Source organism: Panicum hallii, chromosome 6 (assembly GCF_002211085.1).
Source record: "Panicum hallii strain FIL2 chromosome 6, PHallii_v3.1, whole genome shotgun sequence".
NCBI classification, from domain to species: domain Eukaryota; kingdom Viridiplantae; phylum Streptophyta; class Magnoliopsida; order Poales; family Poaceae; genus Panicum; species Panicum hallii.
The window spans coordinates 37,276,851-37,297,849 of record NC_038047.1 but is presented as its reverse complement, the minus strand read 5'-3'; the positions used below and the strand labels follow the sequence as shown (position 1 = coordinate 37,297,849).

At 46.4% G+C, this 20,999-nt stretch overlaps 2 protein-coding genes and 1 long non-coding RNA gene across 4 annotated transcripts; 1 reads left to right on the top strand and 2 right to left on the bottom strand.

The window, feature by feature from the left end:
• Positions 1-2,327: 2,327 nt before the first annotated feature.
• LOC112898272 lies at positions 2,328-3,026 on the bottom strand. The gene has a single exon (XM_025966627.1). It carries the CDS (start codon positions 3,024-3,026, stop codon positions 2,328-2,330), a length of 699 nt encoding a protein of 232 aa, XP_025822412.1.
• A 4,934-nt stretch (positions 3,027-7,960) lies between these two features.
• LOC112897377 lies at positions 7,961-11,591 on the bottom strand. 2 transcript variants are annotated; one of them, XR_003229655.1, is made up of 4 exons: positions 10,942-11,591; positions 10,677-10,780; positions 10,162-10,237; positions 7,961-10,044 (listed from the first exon to the last, which is right to left on the bottom strand). It is a non-coding gene; the product is annotated as an uncharacterized LOC112897377 (long non-coding RNA). The 2 variants fall into 2 exon arrangements; XR_003229654.1 differs by having other exon boundaries at positions 7,961-10,237.
• An 892-nt stretch (positions 11,592-12,483) lies between these two features.
• On the top strand, positions 12,484-14,722 carry LOC112897812 (probable flavin-containing monooxygenase 1). Its single transcript, XM_025966206.1, has 4 exons — positions 12,484-12,936; positions 13,096-13,330; positions 13,496-14,036; positions 14,138-14,722. The coding sequence occupies exons 1-4, from the start codon at positions 12,484-12,486 to the stop codon at positions 14,496-14,498; spliced, it is 1,590 nt and encodes a 529-aa protein (XP_025821991.1). The 3' UTR covers positions 14,499-14,722.
• The last annotated feature ends 6,277 nt before the right edge of the window (positions 14,723-20,999 follow it).

Here is a 20,999-nt window from a genome sequence, read left to right as displayed (position 1 = left end):
AGAAATAATGCAGTCGATCCTGGATCGTCCTCGCTTCCAAACTCCGTAAATGAATGGAAAGGATGAAGTAATGAAAGAGGAAGTCATTGCTAGTAGTAACGACTTGTCACGATCCATTGGTTCATATAGAATCCATGTCCTAGGTCTATCAAAAAACATTCTTTTCGCTAAGAAATAATGTAGATCTCCAAGATCTTTGAGAGTATGCTAGCAGTCTTGACGGCGGGACTAAATGTGTCCTCATAGTTAATATCATATTTTTATTTAAAACCTTTGGTGACAAGACAAACTTTGTACCTGTCAATCGTCCCATCTCATTTCATCTCAATTCTATAAACCCACTTACCGTCAATGGTATTACTGACAGTGTTAGGAGGTACTAGAGCAAGGATTATTGGGATCACATATGTCATCAGTTGAGGGAGGTGGGATTGCCGTATCGTGGAGAGAAGGGACCGCGCGGATGAACAGGGTGGATCCACATCACATCTCAAGGTCTGCGGAAGAGGGAAATTGCGGGAAGCGAAGGTAGGGCCGACATTGAGAGGAAGACTGAAGTATAGTTTGGACGTCACCAATCTTGCAGGCTTTTTAGCAGTACAAGATACGGCAAACCTCTTCATAATGCAACTCAACAAGAGAATAATAGCATGGGTGCGCCACTATACGCTCCAGCATAATAAAGTGCAAAACTGAACCATAACTCATCACCAGCAGAAACTTGAACCCATGGCTAGTTATAGTTCTGTTTCAATCTTCAAACAGGCCCGACGATGCCATGGTCAGTGTCAGAAGTCTCACATCGTTTTAATGAGTTGATCATCGATCGATCGCTATATGAATCGATATGAGGGTCGGGACCTTTCGCCTGCCCCCATGTCATCCCAAAGGGGCGACTCGGGCGGGACCGAACCCCTCCGCCGCCGCCGCCCCTCGCACCCTCACTGGCTCCTCGCCGCTGCCGGTGAAGTCCGGCCAGGCGCTAGGATAGCGGCGACGGGGCTCCTTCCGCCCCCTCCCCAACCCCGCACGGCTGGACGGCTCTGACTCGCCCCACCGCCGCCCCCTCTGACCTCGGTGTGCTGACCTCGCGCTGCCCCCTCCCACCCTCGCCGGGCTGCGACGGTGTGGTGCCGGGCAGCCACGCGACCGCTAGGCGGCGGCGGCGGCAGCGGCGGGCCCGCAGCAAGGAGTTCCCACCCTGGGGAAGGCGGCAGCGGATCCTGGGCCGGTTAGGCCGGATCCGGCCTCGCCCAGGGTGCAGGCACGGCGTCAAGATGGGGAGCGGGAGCTACGGCTCGCGGGTGGAGACGCTGCTGAGGCTCATCGACCCTCGAGAGGCGGACCACCGGCATGAACACTCCTGGTGGGCACGCCACTCATCTAGTCGGCGATATATAGGGCGACGATCTCATCGTTGTCCACCCGTCTAGCGCAGGCATTCGGATGTGGCTCTCGGGAGAAATCTTAGTCTAGCCTCACGCCAGCCGGCAATGGCGCCGCTTCTTGCATAGCATTCCTTCTTGGAGGCTTTGACAATACGCTACCCTACCTACATGTCCGTGTCAACGTCGGGTGCTATGCGAAACTGTTCGAGGGAATGCTAGTTGGCATTACACCGGTGTCGATATTGGTGACACCATCTGGTGCCACTTCCTTCTTGGAGGCGACATCGACACCTTACATCTATGTGCTAGGCAGAGGTTTACCTGAAGAGACTTCGCAAACAACAAATGATTCGGGCATCAAATTTCTAAGCAGACGAGAGATGTGATGGATTGGTGTTGCGTGAAGACTTTACAAGATTGAAGCAGGAACAAAGAAGACTGAAGTTTAGCCTTCTAGTTTTCTTTGTTTGGTTTTAGAGCTCTCTCTTGATTTGAAATCCCTTATTTTAGGTTTAGAGTCTAAAAGCTCTCTTGTAACTCTTCTGGCTGTAGTCATTCCCTTGTGAATGATCAATGTCGGAACTTGTTCCATAACTTAAAAAAAATGAATCGATATGATCTAGCCTGAGGATGCCACACAATGCATTCTTCCCGTGACACAAACATAAGAAAAGCACGTACGTCCTTTGCACAATAAACGGTTTTCATGCAATTAATGATGCAAATGCATATAGCTTCTAATTTTCATTGTTTAACATGCATCAATGCCGTGGTAATGACAAATCTAATAGATTATGAACTAAACCCTAACACTGCCGAAAGATATATAGAATTGTAGATGAGATCTCCGTTCTAACCACCTCAATCCCATCAATCCGCACCTTTCTCTGAACATCCAAACTGACCCCTGACAAACCCATCTCCATGACATGAATGTGATCAAACCTTGCGCCTGCAGTTCCTTGCAACGGGTCCAGGCTCGCCGCGTTTCCTGCGCCCTGTGTTCTGCTCCGGCTCTGGGCCGTCAATGTAGAAGCCATCCTGATCGTCTTCGCTCATCGCCGTCGTCTTCCAAAGACGCTCCGGCCCAATGCCGTACGCCACGACACGGCGGGCGACATCCCAGACCAAGCCCATGTCGTTGTCGGGGCCGGAGCGCGCGAGGACGGCGTTGCCCACAACCTCCGGGAGCTTCCCGCACAGCTCGTCGGCCACGTAGTCGTCGGGGAGCTTCGCGGCGGCGCCGAGCGCCTCCGCGTGCGCGATCTGCTCCAGGAGGGCGTCGCCGGGGCCCTCGTCGAACACGAACGCGTCGAACCTGTCCCGCCAGGCGTGGCGCGTCTCCACGTCGTTGGTGCGCGCCAGCGCGCGCCACAGGTCCGCGGCCGCGGCGAAGCGGGCGTAGTCCGGGAGCAGGCGGTCGGAGAGCGAGGCGAGGACGTGGCCGCGGCACACCGCTTCGTCGCGCGCCCACTTCTTGGCCGCCGCCTGCGCCGCGGCGTCGCCGCCGTCACCGGCGGGGCGGTCCTCGAAGAGCACGTGGGCGACGTCGAGGGTGTGGAGGCGGAGGAGCACCGACTCCTTCCACCGCAGGTAGCCGCTGGGGCCGTCCAGCTGCTTGATGGGGAACAGCGCCATCGACCAAAGCACCTGATCGATGATTTCGTGGATCTGCGGCGAGAGGATTTTGGCAGCGGAGGAGGCGAGCAGGAAGATGACAAGACGAGAGGCAACTCCGATCCTTCTGGTTTCTTTTGTGTTGCGGTTGCATACGGAGGGACGCCAGGAGAATCTTTCCTCGCCGAAACTGGCGGTGGCTATGCAACTACTGGGACATGCAGACCTTATTTACTATCCTTTCCATATTCTTATTCCTACCAACTATAGATTTTTTTAATAAAGAAATATCCCGGCTTCAATAGATTTTTTTAATAAAGGAATATCCAGGCCTCGAGCACTCACACGTGAGTGTCTATAGCCAAACAAACAAGACATGCAGTACACAGGCTGCCCAGCATATAGCTAAACCACTTCAAAGTTTAAGAATTCTTCTTCTAAAATTTCAACCACTCTTTGAACTGAAATGCAGCATCACTCCTTCTAGTAGTTGGCAATTCTTCTTCAGAAATTCTTTCCCTTCCTCTTCAAATAGCAGCGACCAGTACCTTGCCCAGAATGTCCCCCTGAAGATGACCTGCAGGTACGAGTTAGGCAAAGTTCAATTGAAAACAGCATCATTTCGTGTTAGCCAAATAGCCCAACATAAGGTAACAACTCCAACTAACAAAGGTTTTCTATGTTTATGGGAAAATCCTGCCAGCCAAGAACCCAACAGATTTGAAACATCAACTGAGGGCTGAACTCCAAAAGTAAACAGCATAGTAGGCCACAAGAATTTAGCCACATGACACTCAAAAAAAAAAAGATGCTAAATGATTTCTTCAGAACTAAAAAAATAGCAACTATTGTCACCTTTCCAGTTCCTTTGTAAAAAGATATATTTAGTGAGAGTGACACCTTTTGTAAGGTACCACATGAACACTTTAATCTTGAGTGGTATTTTCAACTTCCAAATGGGAGAAGCTACAGGAACCTGCTCAGCTATCATCAAATCATTATACATAGACTTAACTGAAAAGACTGAGTTTTTACCCAGCTTCCACTCCCAACTATCTTCTGCATCTATTAGGTTCACATTAATAAGCAAAGTAACCAATTCTAGCCACATTCTTAGCTTATGCCCCACCAAAGCTCTCCTAAAAGAGATGTTCAAAGGGCTGGTGCTTAACACAATAGCTGCAGTTTGATTTTTCTTTCTTGCAATGTTGAACAGAGCAGGGAATTGTTTCTTCAGAGGTCCATTGCCCAGCCACCAATCCTCCCATTAGTCCTGACCAGAATTTTCCATTGTGTACCTTAAATTTTCCTCTAGGGAAAAAAAATTCTTTGACCTCCATTAGTCCTGACCAGAATTGTGAATCCCCTGGCTTCTTAATCGCCTGAGCTAATATGGTATTCTGTAGGTATTTTCTCCTGAGCAGTTGTTGCCATGTACCATCCTCATTTAAGAGCTTGAATAGCCACTTGCTTAAGAGACAAATATTCTGAGCATCCAGGTTTGTGATTCCTAGACCCCCCACACTCTTGGGGTACAAAGTATGCTCCATCTTGCCAATCTATACTTCCTTTTGTGACCATCACTCTGCTAAAAATATCTAGATCTATAGTAGTCTAGCTTCTTAAGAACTCCTTTAGAAATTCTGAAGAAGGACAACATAAATATTGGCAGGCTAGTCAAAATGGAATTTATAAGGACTAGTCTCCCTCCCATAGACAAAAGTTTCCCTTTCCAGCTACTCAGCTTTCTCTGAAATCTCTCTTCAATTTGACACCAGTCCTTATTGGTAATTTTTTGTTGATTCATTGGTATACCCAGGTACTTGAAAGGGAATGATCCCTCTCTACACTCAAAAATTTGTCTGTAACAATGTGCCCTTGAGCTAGCTTCACCCAAGCAAAAAAGTTCACTTTTATGGAAGTTTATATTTAATCCCGAGAGTTTTTCAAATGCACATAGGATCAGCTTTAGATTCTTGGCTTGTTCAATGTCATCTTCAATTAACAAGATGGTGTCATCTGCATATTGCAGAATTCACAGTCCATCATCCACCAAATGTGGCAATAAACCATTGATCTGACTACTGTTCTGTGCTCTTGTCACCAAAACAGCCAACATGTCTGCCACTACATTAATCAGAACCGGTGACAAAGGATCACCTTGTCTCAACCCTTTTTTGGTTTGGAAGAACCTTCCCCTATCACTGTTGACATTAATCCCTACACTTCCACCGCACATAATACTTTCAATCCATGTGCACCACTACGGAGAGAAACCTCTCATCCTTAAGACTTGCTGTAAAAAATTCCAGCTCACTTTATCATATGCCTTTTCAAAATCCAATTTCAGTAACACTCCTTTTTGTTTTTTCTTCTTCATTTCATGGATTGTTTCATTTAGTATCACCACTCCTTCCAAGATGTATCTTCCAGGCAGGAAAGCAGTTTCTGAAGGCCTAATAACCCTTTTAGCAACTGAGGTGAATCTATTAGCCAAGACTTTTGTAAAAATCTTAAAGCTAACATTCAACATGCAAATAGGTCTAAATTGCTGGATTTGAATAGCCTCTTGTAGCTTAGGGAGCAAAGTTATCACTCCAAAATTTAGGCTCAAAATAGGCAAATCCCCTTTATGAAAATCCTCAAACATAGCCAAAAGGTCTTCCTTGATTAAACTCCAAAAAACCTAATAAAACTCAGCTTGGAATCCATCAGGCCCCGGTGCCTTATTATACTTCATCTGAAAGATAGCCTCCCTGACTTTCTGTTCACTGAGATTCTTTGTTAAAATAGCATTATCCTCACCAGTCACTTGAGCTAGGTCATCAATTTGTGATTCATCTAAGGATAAGCTACTCTTTTCATTTCTGCCAAAAAGTCCCTTGTAATACTCTATAATATACTTTTTCAAATTTTCTTCCCCTTCTATTACTCCACCCTCCTGTTCCAGCCTATATATTCTTGTTTTTCTTCTTTTTCCATTGGCCACCATCTGAAAGTATTTTCTGTTGTCATCTCCTTTAAGCAGCTCCTTGGTCTTAGCTCTCTGGAACCACTTGATTTCTTCTTCTCTTAAGAGCTGTGCCAATCTTTCTTTAATACTTTGTTTAAAGTCTAATTCTTGCTGAGAAAGCAAGTTTGTTTCAGCCAATCTATCCAATTCATCCCCTTTTCTAAGCAACTCTTGTTTTTTTTTTCCTTTTTTATAGGCACCATTCACGTTTGCACCCCAACCTCTTAAGAATTGCCTCAACCTTCTTATTTTATTTTGCCTTCTCTGCATTGAGTTTTTCCCCTTTTGCTCTGCAGGTAGCCATTCGTGAGGGAGATACAGCAAAAGGGAGGCGATCTATTGAAACTTATGCAACTCCTTTTATCAAGTATAAACTAACAATGTGCCCGCACATTCTTCTTTCCTCACTAAGCTTGTGCACTGTGCTTGGGATATATACATGCCGCGCGAAGGACGACCGGTCCGAAGCGGCCGGCCGCCACCGCCGCCGCGCCGATGTGCTGGACGTCGGCGACATGGAGTATTCACAGCTCCTTTGCCTTGGAGAATCTTAGAGGCGGAACAGGGGCAACACTGTGGTTGAGGAAGAGTCAGTTTGATACACAATGAGACTTGTGTATGCTGCGGTGTTCCAGGGATGTTAACCACAGCAGACGACTTGGGTTCTAGTCAAGAACTTGCGCGTGCAGCCTTGGAGTCCGGCAGTCCGCCATTGTTGAAGGTTTGACCGCTTGAAGCTAGCTGCGCAGCCACCGGGTCCTGGGGACGAGACTACCAGGGCCGTCGCGGGCTGATGTTTAAGCCGGTTGTGCAAGTGCCACCCAGCGGGCCCAAACAACATCCCGAGCACGGCAGGCAGGTCGTATCGTGCTTGAGCTGGGCCAAAGTTGCGGGCTTCGGCCCAATAAGCCCCGCCCATCTATTGTTGAGGGTATGTATTTGGTATTTTGTCAATTGCAATGCAACAAGGACTTGTATAATTATACTTGTTGAGGACGATCACATAGAATTTTCAATAGCCAATTGCGCTCACAGCTTAAACTTCCGCTATCAAATTATATCGGGGTCAATGTGCTTAACGTTATTGTTCTGAGTACTCAATAATTGTTTAAAATACTAACATATTTGCACGTGCACCATGCACGTGGTGATAAAAAAAATAGTAACAATCACCTCCTGTACTTTCACCATGGTCAGTTGAACAATGCGTACTATTAGAGAATCTGATCGTATAATGATAGCACAAGCGGATAAGGCAGATGGTCGGCTAAAAATAGTACACAGATTCTTTAAAAAATAGTTGGTTAGGCCTGCAGCTGATGCGACATATCAAATGTTCAGCTTCGAACATGTTGCCAGTTAACGCGCGAGACCTTTGCGTGTTCTTACATCCATCTATATTATATTATATTATATTATACTATACTATACTATACTATACTATACTATACTATACTATACTATACTAGATCTGCGTTGCAAACGGATAGCGAGAAAAAGTTTCGTATCAATAAATAATATATCTGAGACACATGATATTTTCTGGCTTATTGATATTCACATGCAACCAAAAATATTTCAACACATACATGAAGTATGGAAAAATCATGAGGTTGATATTAGTATAACAGGTTTGATTCCAACCAACATAAAGATACAGTGCAAATGTTTGTGACTAAACCTGCCATACCGAGAACAATATACCGTTTCAACAAAAGCGTTAAGATGCCCTACACACGTTACGTGTTTGTTTAGTAATGTGTTCTTTCGGCGGTCAGATATTTGGGAGCATGAGGTCAGATGATAGGGAACCATGTACAGAAGTTCTAGATTTGATTTCATTGATAGCCGCATAACTATTGAATTGTGTGCTTCCACAATCTAAGCTCTTGTCATGCAACGTGGACAAGTCAGATCTTGTCTATATCTTGGGCAAATCAACAAACTTAAAAATTGATCTCATTTGTCTTGGGCAGTGCTGCAAACGCATCTTATGTGCTAATTCCCAACAATTAATCAAAAATGTTTGCAAGTACATAACAAAATGGCAACTGTATATACCACTTGACATTTAATATTACATAAAACATCAACCTAGACATACTCTTACTTTTCAGCAAGCCGCCAAAACATCACAACAGATTCACAAATAGCGACTCGTACTAATAAACAAGCCTCAATTTTGAAATCCTACAAAAGAAAAGGAGCAAGATCCTTCATTCTGCTATCTATCATGTGACAACAAGAAACTCAATCTATGGCAATACTTTTAAGGGGAAGATATACAGATTAGGGCTGCACACATATGCATAAAGAACTCTACTTCAGCGAATATTCCCATAATCAATATGAAAAAATTTATCACATATCCATATCGATGTTTGATCCCAAATATGTTATACTGGTAATTGCAGACAACTGACCTCATTGGAGAAGAAAATCTGGTTCTTACCAAAGAGAAAGATTCTCCTTGCAAATCAACTTGTCCTCCATGCCTGCAAATGGAACTGCAAAGGAAGAGATATAATAGCTATACAATGAAGATTTAAAAGGCATAATTGCCTGTATGAAAAGTACAAAGCAGAACGAAAATTCAGACTTTACTCAGAACATGTTAGTGGCCTTTTTCAAGAGAAAAAAAAGCATGATAGTAGCCTCTGAAAATTGTGTTTCCTTTTGAGTTTGAGCAAAATATGATAAAAAGAAATTTCTTGATCACTGAACTTGTAATTCGTCTTAAATACATTCAGTCGACAAATCAAGATGACTAACGCTATCTGAATATTCAGAAATCTGAAGATAGAATCAAATTTCAGATAACAGAAGAATACCATGCAACTGTCACTGAACCACAATCCCTGAACTACAATGTCCATTCCAGTGAAGAAAAAAAAATCAGCTATAGCATAACTACAACTATTGTTGGGGTTCAATATTTTTTTCCTGGCAGCACTAACTGAACTATTAAGTATAGGGCACTTGTTCTAATTTTCATTATGTCCACCTAGATGGAGTTTCAGTTTGCCTAAAACGCAACTGAATCCTCCAACATTTGGATCGTTCAATATTAAGGTTCAGGTTCGTAGAATGCAGCAAGTAATGATGGGGACTTCAGCGACTGATTGCAACACACACGCAAGAAAAGACCACCGCCATGGGACAATAACAAACCCATTTCACAAAAATACAGCAAGCAAGGGAGCAGCGCCGGTTACAGAAGGCCCTCCCTCGAAGAAAATGAAAATAATTATGTCACTTAACACATGAATACTTCGGAGAAAACTACTTAAACAAAATCAGGTAAGCATATTCATTCAGGAAATATGCTTTAGACCAAGGCAGAAGACACATAATTTGCATCATTATTTGATAGGGAAAATCCTAAAAACAAGTAATGGTAGAAGTACAGAAGTATTATCAATTATTTCATAGGTGGGAGATAAAAAATATAATATAGAATTACTATTACAAATTCCCTCATACTCTGTTCATGTGAGCCAGTAATATACATGTATAATATACAAGTATATGACTGTGTACGTGATGTCGATTCGGAAGAGAGGAATTATATGACTGTATATAATACCCAACAAAATTATACACAAGAAGAAAGGGAGAAAAGATACCAGACAAATGTGTACTGCAGTTCCATCTCTGTGAAGAATAAGCTTTGTTGCTTGCAATTTCACATAGTAGCAAGCTTTTCATTTTCTGAAGATTACAGAAGAGAAAGTGAAATAAATCTAACGAGGAAAGATATTAGAAAAGCTTCAGTTCGCCCTCCATCTGTGTGCTAAGTAATACAACCAAGGAAAGCTTCAATTCCTACTCTATCTGTGTGCTAAGTAAAACTACTGCACTTGGAATGAGAGATATCTAGCTGTTGCGCGCACCTGCGATGGATTCAAAAGGGTATCTATATCCATAACCCTAGTTGTCTTTGGTTTTGTTTTCTATGTTTCAAATGGACCAGTACTTGTGTTATATGTTCATCATTACCAGCTCCCAGTTGATTTTATCAACGACCTGGTCCATAGAGTACCTCTTCAGCCCTCCAAAAAAAACTCAAAACATAAAACGAAAAAGATAATGTTTTGATTTAATCTGCAAGAATTCAGAATGAAAGAATAAAGCAAACATTACCTGGTGTAGAGGGAGATATAGACACTCTTCGTAGCACACATCAGCCTGCAGAAAAATTGTAGAACACACCAATTGCCTAGAAATTCAGAGAAGCCAAAAATTAAAATCATTTCGTAGCAGTTACAGCATGACCTTTGGTGAGATTCATATAATCAATAGTAAACTGTGGCGAATATACAACAAACATGACAAGCAAGAAGATTACGATGTGACCACATGTAGAATATGATTTGTGGGATATTATGAGTGAGACCATTTGCAGAGCTAAAGATGTAATGCACCAGTCATTTAAAACCAACCTGTTGACATCAAGTTCATGAGAATGAACATGAAATATTTGAGTAAAAGCACTGATTTGGACCATGTAAAGCAAAAGCCTAAAATGCATTAGACATAATGTGTCTGTTTGATTAGCAACATTCCTAATGCATTAGATTTCATCATTAACTGATCAGTGATCCAGTTCATGTGTTACTAACAACATCAGATTAATTGCTATAAACCAGGAGCAATACCAGTATTTTGGTTCTCTGAAAAAGGACCCATCGTCATAACAACTGAAGCTCGGTCTCTCACTTTTTGCCAAACTAATTAAAGTGTTTCAGCTGTAACTTGATTCCTGAAAGCAAATGAAATTTCAGACATAGCATGTATGTTGGTGATTCCATGATGCACTGATGCAGAAGAAAAAATCTTTACATAACAATTATTTTTGCTAGAATAGAAAGAAAGAAATTTAGACTATAATGGCAAAAGCAAGTGATCGGAGTGTCTACTGACCTACCAACCTGCCAAGCCAACTGATATTGGAGGGTCACCTAGAAAGGCCACGGAGGATCTCGTCATTGGAGGGAGAGGCAGATACATAGCCTCACAGGTCGCGACAGTCAGGACTCGGCCTCGGCGTTGACGTGGTGGTACAACAGACGACGCCCTCGCACGACGACGACGTTGATGACGGCGCTTGTTGTTGGCTCGGCGAAAAAAATAAAGGCACCTGCTCTGCGTCCCGTAGGGTGGCGTCGGCCTCGTGGTCGGTGGCTTGAGACCTGCGACGGAGCGGTCGGCGAGAAGCGGCGGCCAAACTCAGATCCGAAGCACTGGAGGGAGATGCCAATGAGGCGGCGGCCGCGATGGTGGTTGTTTGGGTAGCAGGGGATGCGGACTGGGGCGCCGCTGCGTGGTGCGGTGGGGAGGCGAGCGGCCCGAGCGCGAACGGACATGCCCGGCGGCGGCTCGGCGCGAGGGCGGAGGCGCGGCGAGACTGGGGCGGCGCCGCGGCTGCGGGTCGACGGCGGAGCGGCGGCCGGTGGGGAGGCTTGGCGCGTTAGGTGTGCCACGCGTGGCGGGATCTCGGTGGGATGGCGCGACCGCGGCGGCGCGGTGGGGAGGCGAGCGGCCCGAGGGTCGGGGCGGAGCGAGGGGGAGGGCGGCGGGCTGTAGCGAGCAATGACGAAGGAAAAAAAAAAAGAAGTGTTTACGCTGACATCATTAACGTTAGCACGGACGTTCTACTGGTACGGCACAAATAAACCACTCTTGATGGAAATCCTTGTCCAGCTCATTTCCATGAAGATTTTGCTATCTCATGCATCTTCATGGGAATCCGTTAGATAAGGAATTTTGTGCTGGTCGATAATAAAACACCCGAGTGCCAGCAGATCTTGAGATGGAAGAATTCAACACGAGTATGGTTGCTTTGGGTGCTTCTCTAATTTTGATTTTCGCCAACATCACTTAAGAACCAATCGTATGTAAGAAAAATAAGTACCGCCTATATAGATTGTATATTTGTAATATAAATTATATGAATTATTTGTAGCTTGAGCGTAAATAAAAAAATCAAATATTATAAGATCATCAACACATGGATGTTCGTTATTTTATATATCAACCATCCTTAGACAAAAATCATGTGACAGCAATGGAAGAAATGCCCGAGTGAGATACAAGAGCATCATAAGAAAAAAGTACTTGTGTCTCTTTTTTTAAAAAAAGGTACAAACACGTGAGCATATTCGCAAGACAGTTACGCACGTAGTTATCAGAACTGTCTCGCTGTCAACAAGATATTACCTACCACTCAAAAGAGTAAATAAATATCCATAAATACACTTACGCTGTCTCGAATTAGATGATTGTACCGGTTTATTAAAAGAAATCACACCAGCTAAGCTGCCTCTGAGGTGGGACACGTCGTAGTGGTTGCTTCCAGTTCCATAGTATATTTTATATTATATATTTATATGTACACATGCTATATAAATATATGCCTAGCAAGCTCGATTAGCACTCCAACACAAAGAACAAAGACAGTGGCACATGGACTTGAAGAAGAAACGCGTCGCGATCATCGGAGCCGGCCCGAGCGGGCTGACGGCGTGCAAGCACGCGCTGGGCAAGGGCTTCCGGCCGGTGGTCTTCGAGGCCGCTGACGCCGTCGGCGGCGTGTGGACGCGGACGCTGGCCTCCACGAGGCTGCAGACGCCGGCGGCCGCGTTCCGGTTCTCCGACTTCCCCTGGCCGGCGGACGTGAGCGACGACGAGTTCCCGCGCCACGACCAGGTGGCGGCGTACATGGCCGCGTACGCGCGGCGGTTCGGCGTCCTCGGCTGCATCAGGTTCGGCAGCAGGGTGCTCGGCGCCGAGTACGCCGGGGCGCCGGAGCAGGAGGTGGCGGCGTGGGAGCGGTGGTCGGGGAACGGCGAGGCGTTCGGCGACGGCACAGGCGAGTGGCACCTCACCGTGAAGCACGGCGAATCGGAGGAGATTCAGGTATGGTCAACGGCGGCAGAGCTCAATCATTCGCGTATGGATTGGTGAGATTAGGACACCAGTGCAGGCCAACTGCAACGGACAAGGACAGCAGGAGCAGTAAAACTTCCCATATTATTTGAAATTGTTATTGTCTTGATTTTTCACCCGTTTTCGCAGAAGCACGAGTTCGATTTCCTGATCCTCTGCGTTGGGAGGTACGGCGTCGCCAAGCACCCAAAATTTCCACACGAAGCAGGTCCTGAAGTGTTCCACGGGCAAGTGCTCCACTCCATGGACTACTCGCGCATGCCGCACGCGGACGCCGACGAGCTGATCAGAGGCAAGCGTGTCGTCGTGGTCGGCTCCGGCAAGTCAGGAGTGGATATCATCGCCCAGGTCGCGCAAGTCAACGGTGAGATACCATCGCGCGTAGAAAGAATTCTTCCTATATATATAAAGATACATATACACACAAGGAGAAATGATGCTTGGCATATTCATCTGTGATTCTTTCTTTTTGGGGATGTTTTGTCAAAGTTCACGATCCAACGGCGAAATGCTCACCCGTGATTGTCAGGTAGCAAGTACCCGTGTACCATGGTGTACAGACATGCCAACTGGGCGGTGGATCCCAATCTAACGTGGGCTGCTTTCTTCGAGAAGCTGATGACCAGCCGGCTGGCTGAGCTGATGGTTCGCAAGCCCGGAGAAGGGCTGGCCCTGAGCCTTCTCGCCACGGTACTCCCTCCCATAAGGTGGCTGATAGCCATGGCGACCGAGGCGTACTACAAGGCGCTCATGCCGATGCGGGAGCACGGGATGGTGCCGGACCACAGCTTCTCGGCGGCGATGCTGGGCTGGCGGATCAGCGTGCTTCCCGACAGGTTCTACGACATGGTGGTCGACGGCGCCATCGTGCTCAGGAGGTGCGAGTCCTTCGGCTTCCGCGCTGACGGCCTGGTTCTGGACGGCGCAGGCGGCGAGCGCGTCGACGCCGACGTGGTCATCCTCGCCACCGGCTTCGACGCCGACCGGCTGCTCAGCGGCGTCTTCGTGTCGCCCCAGTTCCGCGAGATCGTCGTCGGACGGCCTTCCGACACAATGCTTCCTCTCTACAGGTCAGTGCGCACACCTTCTTCATTTCCTTTCTTTTGCGTGGCACGATGCTCTCGCCGCCGGCCCAGTGCTGATCGGCTGCTGTCGTCGATCCGGCCGGCAGGCACTGCTTGCACCCCCGGATACCGCAGATGGCTGTGGTCGGTTACGCGGAGAGCGCGGCGAGCATCTACCCCTACGAGATGATGGCCAAGTGGGTGGCGCACCTGCTCGACGGCGCGGTGCGCCTGCCCGGGGTCGCGGCCATGGAGCAGAGCGTGGCGGAGTGGGAGCGGTGGGGGCGGTGGGCCAGGCGGCATAGCGGCGATTTCTTCCTCAAGTCGTGCATCGCCACTGTCACGACGTGGTACCACGACCAGCTGTGCCGGGACATGGGGTACAGCCCCAGGAGGAAGAAGGGGGGAGGGCTCCTCGCCGACTGGCTGCAGCCGTACGGGCCCACCGACTACGCCGGCATCCAGTGAAGAAGAGATCTCGGGGTGATCATCGTCGGCGCTCGCCCGTGTGATCTTAATTTCTTCAAACACGCATTCGGTGTTTAGCGCAATAAAATATAAAGGTCAGTATCATCTTATTGTTTTGCCTGTATTATGAAATTAGACGCGATAATGCAGCGAGCAATCACTGTATTAAATAACAATCTCTTTTTACCTGTTCCTCTAAAAAAAAGAAAAAACTGGTTTTATTACTTCTGAACGTGTTTTGTCACTACAGAACATGCCTTTACTCTTGCCACGTCGTCACTCTCGGTCACCTAGAAACCTGTAATGATCATAGCATCACGCTAACCCTTCTTTAGTTGCAACCTAAGATCAATATATTTCTTTTCCAAAGGACGGCAAGAGCTTTGCTGAAATGTTATTAGACGGAAAGAGAAAAACAATGACCAAGAAAAATCTTAAAATTACAACTACACTCACTCCGACTATGCACCACCTCCACTCAAAAGAAAAGAAAAACCACACTGAATGCAATGCTATTGATCCTGATCGCTGGCTCACACTGAGTGTTTCCTCAAGGTAGAATCACAACTGATTCGTGGTTTGAACATCGAGTTATACATCCAGAAACAGTACCGGTTTATATCTACGGTTGATTTGTGTTGTGCAATGCACTGTCACACCGGGTTTGTGGCACAAACCGGTACTGGTATTTGGGCCTCACTACAAATTTAAGCCACAAACCGATAGTAATTGTCGGAGGAAATCTCCAGCTGGGTGGTGGAATGCACCCGCCTAATCCTAGTTTAGAAAGTGTTTGGGGGGAGACCTAGGAACGTTTGATCAAAGGGTGGATGAACACGGAAAAGACACAGGGTGGATGAACACGGAAAAGACACAGGGATTTTAGAGTGGTTCGGACCGCCGGAGCGTAATACCCTACGTCCACTTGTGTGCTGTATTGCTTGAGAAAGCTTGGGAAATTGCTAGACCTTGTCCCGGGCCTAAGAGAAAACTTCTGAACCTTGTTCGCCCTTCTCCGAACCTCCCCGAGCCCCTGTTCTAACGAGCGCACTCTCTCTTTTCTAGACTAAGGGGAGTGCATATACTGTGCGGGCCCCCAACAGGCGGGCCCGGCGACTGGAGCCTGTAATACGAGAGATATGGAGATCTTCCTCTACAGCTCTTCCCTGTAGTCCTCTCGATCGAGAAGTTGAGGTGCGTATCTACAATCACGATATGGTCATATGCCGCCTTACCGGCACAGTACCTGCTGTCAGTGTTACGCACAGTGGAAGACGTGCTGTCACTGTTGGATTAGTACCCTCTAACAGGTGAAGGGGTTGCGCTGACCCGCCGCGCCGTCGCCCGAGCGCACACTGTGGCAGTGCACGCCTCAGCTCTCCTGCAGCAGACCATCATCACCCCTTGCTCACGCACACGGCACTGTGAGTTGACTGTATGCCACCTGCCCGCGCACAGTGCACAGTAATGCGACGCGCCGCCTTGGAAACAGGCGGGCTTACTGTGGTGTCAGCATACCTGCCCAGTGTATCCGTGGGCAGGCCATGCCCTATCTTGGGCGCGCGCAGCCCACCTATCCGTATTTAATACGGTAGTTGGGATGGCGTCCTACGGAGGGCCTTCTGCCATGGGCACGTGGCAGGGTTGGCCCCGCAGTCGCCTCCTTGGCAACTTGAGACGGCACGTGGTGGCACCGGACCCCTTCCCGGGGGAAAGGGAGGTCCGGGCCCCCGAGACCAGTCCGGATGGACAGGCCCATAGGGGTCTGCCTCCCACGCGTGGCGGCGCCGGACCCCCTGGGGGTCCGGGCCAGTGGTGGCCATTCCAAAGCACCCTGCCCTTGTGGGTACATGGAGGCGCCAGACCTATAAGTACACGGGGAAGGTCCGGAGACCATGATCCCAGCTATCAGGCCCGGACCGTATGCCTCGTCACCCGAAGGGAAAGGGCAAGGTCACGGATAACCTTGCGCCCATCAGGTTGGGCACTTTGTCAGATGACTTACTGACAAACGAGGCCCGCGGAGAGGCAGATCTCCTCGCAACGGACTACAACGACCTTCTGGTCGTTGAGCATCTCCTTGGCGATGATCGAGGAAAGGCGGCCGAGCATGTGGTGGCACACATCCACCACGATACACTTAGCGCACACACCGGAGCCAGACACCATCGCGCCCTTACTTGCGAGGCGGCAGCGGCGCTCAAAGGGTTTGGAGGTGGTAGAGGCGGATCGCGCATCCACCACCCTAGTAGAGCTGGACACCCTAATAGGAGATACCCCTGTCCGTATGTACTGACAGTAATGGTCCCACCCTATAAAATGGTCATCTTCGCTGTCCATAAATAGAGAGGAGGTATGTCCTTACGCAATCATGGCTTGAAGGAGAGGCGTTGCCCAAAATTTTTAAGATTTCGGGATTCTATTCCACTCCAAATGCATCAATGTTTGTAATATCATCCTCACTGCACTTGTAGTTGGATTTATGTTCTTCTTTTTTGATTCTGACTCGGGGGGACTAGGGTTTTCAAATGGTTGAGAATGTAGCAATAATCCTCATCTCAATTTGACCTCTAATTTTATTTACTAGATTTTAAATTAGTTATTGGGAATGTGTGGAAATTGCTCAAGCCTCGGCGCATTGCAGCCCTTCCTCTCCCTCCCGCCCGCGCCATATCCTTCACAGCGGGCAATGACATCACTACCATAGCCGCGGATACCTGCACTGCGCAGCATGGCCCCTCCAATCCCCTCCTGATCCCCCTCCTGATCTTGCCCTCTCCTTCATTGTGAGCGAGCACTGCAGCAACCATGCAGCGTGGCCCTCCTCTCCCCTCCCACCCCGCCCTCTCCTTCATTGCAGTGCCATCATCATCGCCGCACCCACCCACACTACGCCTATGGCTAGAGGTGGGACATGGGCTGTGCCGTGCCGGCCTGGCCCGACCCTTTCGTGCCTCATGCCATGTTGGGAGTACTCCTAGGCACGTGAGGCATGTCGTGCCGTGCCGCAACAGCGCGACGATCCTTTTACTCGGCCCAAGCATGGCCCACGGCACGCTGGCACGTCTTCGTGCCATGCCAGCCCAAGCGCGGCCTTTAGTATATTTGAAGTTGTTATTTTGTGGATACTCGTATGTTTGAGTGCTCGTCACTACGTGAAGAGATTCCTCTGTATAGAAGATGAAAAGTCATTTTCTTTGAGTGACTCTATTCTTGAACGACGGTTGTTAATTAAAAAGTAGTATAAATTGATTGATATTAGAACAACTTGCTGCACATAGATTGACGGACTATTTACATATCGTGTCGGTCCACGCACAGACCAAAATACGATCGTGCTACATAGCCCATCGTGTCAGGCACGACACGACCCTCGCATTCGTGCCGTGCTGGCATGGCTCGGAATTTTTTGTGCCGTGAAATCTGTGCTTTCGACCGTGCCATAACCCGCCCAATAATAGCACGGCCAAGTCCCAGCTGTACCATCTACCCATCGTCCAAGGCTCGAGCTCCAGCTGCCTCCTACTTAGCAACAATGGTCCTCCTCCACCTCCTGCTTAGCAACATCGCTTCAGTTGATGTTTACGGCAACCATCACCTAAAGCGGACTGTTTCCCGCAGGTGGACCGAACATCGGATTGATTGGGCTACAATTAGGCCTATTACTGATTTCCACCTGCAAATTGATGGGGCTGTTTTCGCGCACTTAAATAGGAGAGAATCTTTACATGCACGCGGAAGAAGACAACAATAATGATGTCACCCACATGCATGCAAATCCGAAACTAAAAAAGCTATAACTATTGAACCGATTATCCAAACTAAATTTAGATTGCACCATTATCTTCCTTATAACAAGATCTTCAAAACAAGATCACACTTGACTATATTTGCACGATATTTTTTAAAAGCATTTTATTTAATACTAAATAATTAATTTTGGATACTGGGAACAAATATTTAAGCAACACGAACAAATAATTATTTTTATGAAAAAAATAAACATAACGAACAAATAATAATGTACAACAAATAAAATATTAAACATAGCGAACATTTGATTGTATAGGCTAAATAATGAAAAATGAATATCATGAACAAATGAGTCAACATGGCCGAACAATTTAATCCACAAAGCGAACTAATAGATTATGCACCTCGAACAAATAGATTATGGAAAATATTATGTATCAAAAAATAATTAGATAAATTGAATAATAAGAAGTAAGATTATGGAAAATATTATGTATCAAAAAATAATTAGATAAATTGAATAATAAGAAGTAAGAGAAGAATGTAAAAAATATAAAAAAAGATAGATATGGAAAGAACAGACAAAATGAGTCGAATAAAATTAAAGAATAAAAGAAAACACATTGAAGAAGAATGGGATGGGTAACTGCGTGGTCGGCTCAGGCGGAAGAAACCGCATTGAAGGAGACACGTCGTCCAAACGGGCCGCACCACACCGAGCCATCCAAGTGCTATTGGATCGAATAAGCAAACGGACAGCCCGAGAGGGGCGCTGGATCACCTTCTTGCAGCACAAGCGACAGCTAGTCCGTGCGGCCTGTCGAGCCCGCAGGCTAGCACGACACGGCCCGATAGCTTAACCGTGCCGGGCTAGCATAGCTTGAACGGGCCCATGCCAACCATCTACAGCAGTCAGGCTTGCAGGGCTAAAATTTTGATTCAAGTTTGCTGGGAGTATTGTTTCAACAAGACGAGTTCATGGCACATACTTGTTTATACCAGTGAAGGTGATTAATCACAATCCTAGATCAAGAAACAAAGTTGGTCATCCCTCATCCAGCTAGGTTGAAATTCGAGACCGCCCAATTCTGTAGTTGATGAAACATTACGGGTTAGTCGTCAGCGGTTGCGGCTTGTCCTAGCCCAATTCCGTACTTTACGAAAGGGGAAAGATATTGGAGACAATCAGCAACTAATAATTAAAATGTGCGTGTTCCTTCTATTGTTCTGAAAATAGCGTTGCATCGGTGCAACGAATCAGATCAGAAAACCATTCAAAATGAAACCGAAAATTGAATTGATTTGTGTCCGAACCTACACTAAAATTTTGCATCGTACTGGTCCTCCGAGCGCAGCATAATAACTTACTTCCTTGAGAATTCACCTGTTCTTAGACGTCTAGTGTCCTGCTACATCAGTCCACATGGTTCAGATTTAAAATGAAAGACGAAATTAGTAACCAAGTAGATCTTGTGAAAATATGGCTATTTAAAGAAACAGAGTTGAAAAGGTAGCTAGAATACCACAAAATTTTTACAGTACCGCATAACAGCAAAAAAAAATCAAATACATTGCTATAGAGCTGCAGCGCCCATGGGCGGCAGATTGTGGGGAAAAAAGAAGTCAAGAACAGTAAGCTACTGTTCGAAAACGACGTGAGCAGCATCACAGATTGTGAACTGTCATCAGTGCGTAACTACAGTACTCACGGCACGTGCACAAATGAGGACATGCCGACACAGTGCGCGTGACACGAAACTTCGGCGCACAGGCGGAAATAAATCCGCCACAGTGCCCTTGCTACCGTGTTTCGCAGCACGTTGCCGCGTTGGCGTGTAGATTCCGAGTAAAGAGGCGTTGGTTTCATAGAAAAAAATAGGTACCAAAGCTACTGCTCGTCGATTAATGGCAGTGTTCAAGCATTTGTGATTAGAGAAAGCACAAAAACATGTATGTGTATTGTCAGATCGTCTAATGTCGGTAGGAACGTTGTCATCTAATTATTCTCTCAGTAGTATACATGTGACGTGTCAACTCTGGTGAAATCGGATAATAAAAGGAGTCAGTCTATCGTGCGTCAATCAATATCAAAGCATCCATGGCGGCCGGTTTTAATATGTATTAGCAGATACTAAGTAAGTAATAAAGATTGGTATGCCTACATGCACTGGCATGAGTGAGCGCTTTAAGAAAACATATCTGGCCATGTGGAATCCCAGGAGTTGAGTTTTGTATGAAGGTATCAATAACATAAATATTTTTAATAGAAAAATAAGTACCAAAGTTACCTGTTGTCGATTAATGGCACTATTGAAACATTTGTGACTAGAGGAAGTACGGAAATATATGTATATATTGGTCTGCTTGGTTGGCTACCAAATTTTACCATGTCAAAAGTGGACGTACCAATTTTTTCAAAAGATCTTGACAATTTTAGAATAACATTTAGTTATGTGGGTTATTTTTTGGATTCCAATCAAGCGAGTGCCAAAATTTATAGTTTTATTCATATTTTCGTATGGTAAATTTTAGTAGCCAACCAAACACACTCTATATACTATCGGATCGGTCGATGTATTAACTAATTATTTTCTCAGCGGTAGGTGATTAAAGTACGATGGCGGCTTCGTTAATTCAAGATCGGTGGGTCTCACATGGTGGCCATGTGGCTCTACAAATACATGTTACGTGGCAAAAAGTTACCATATAACCTTGTTCCAAACAAGGAGCATATTATACCGGTAGCAA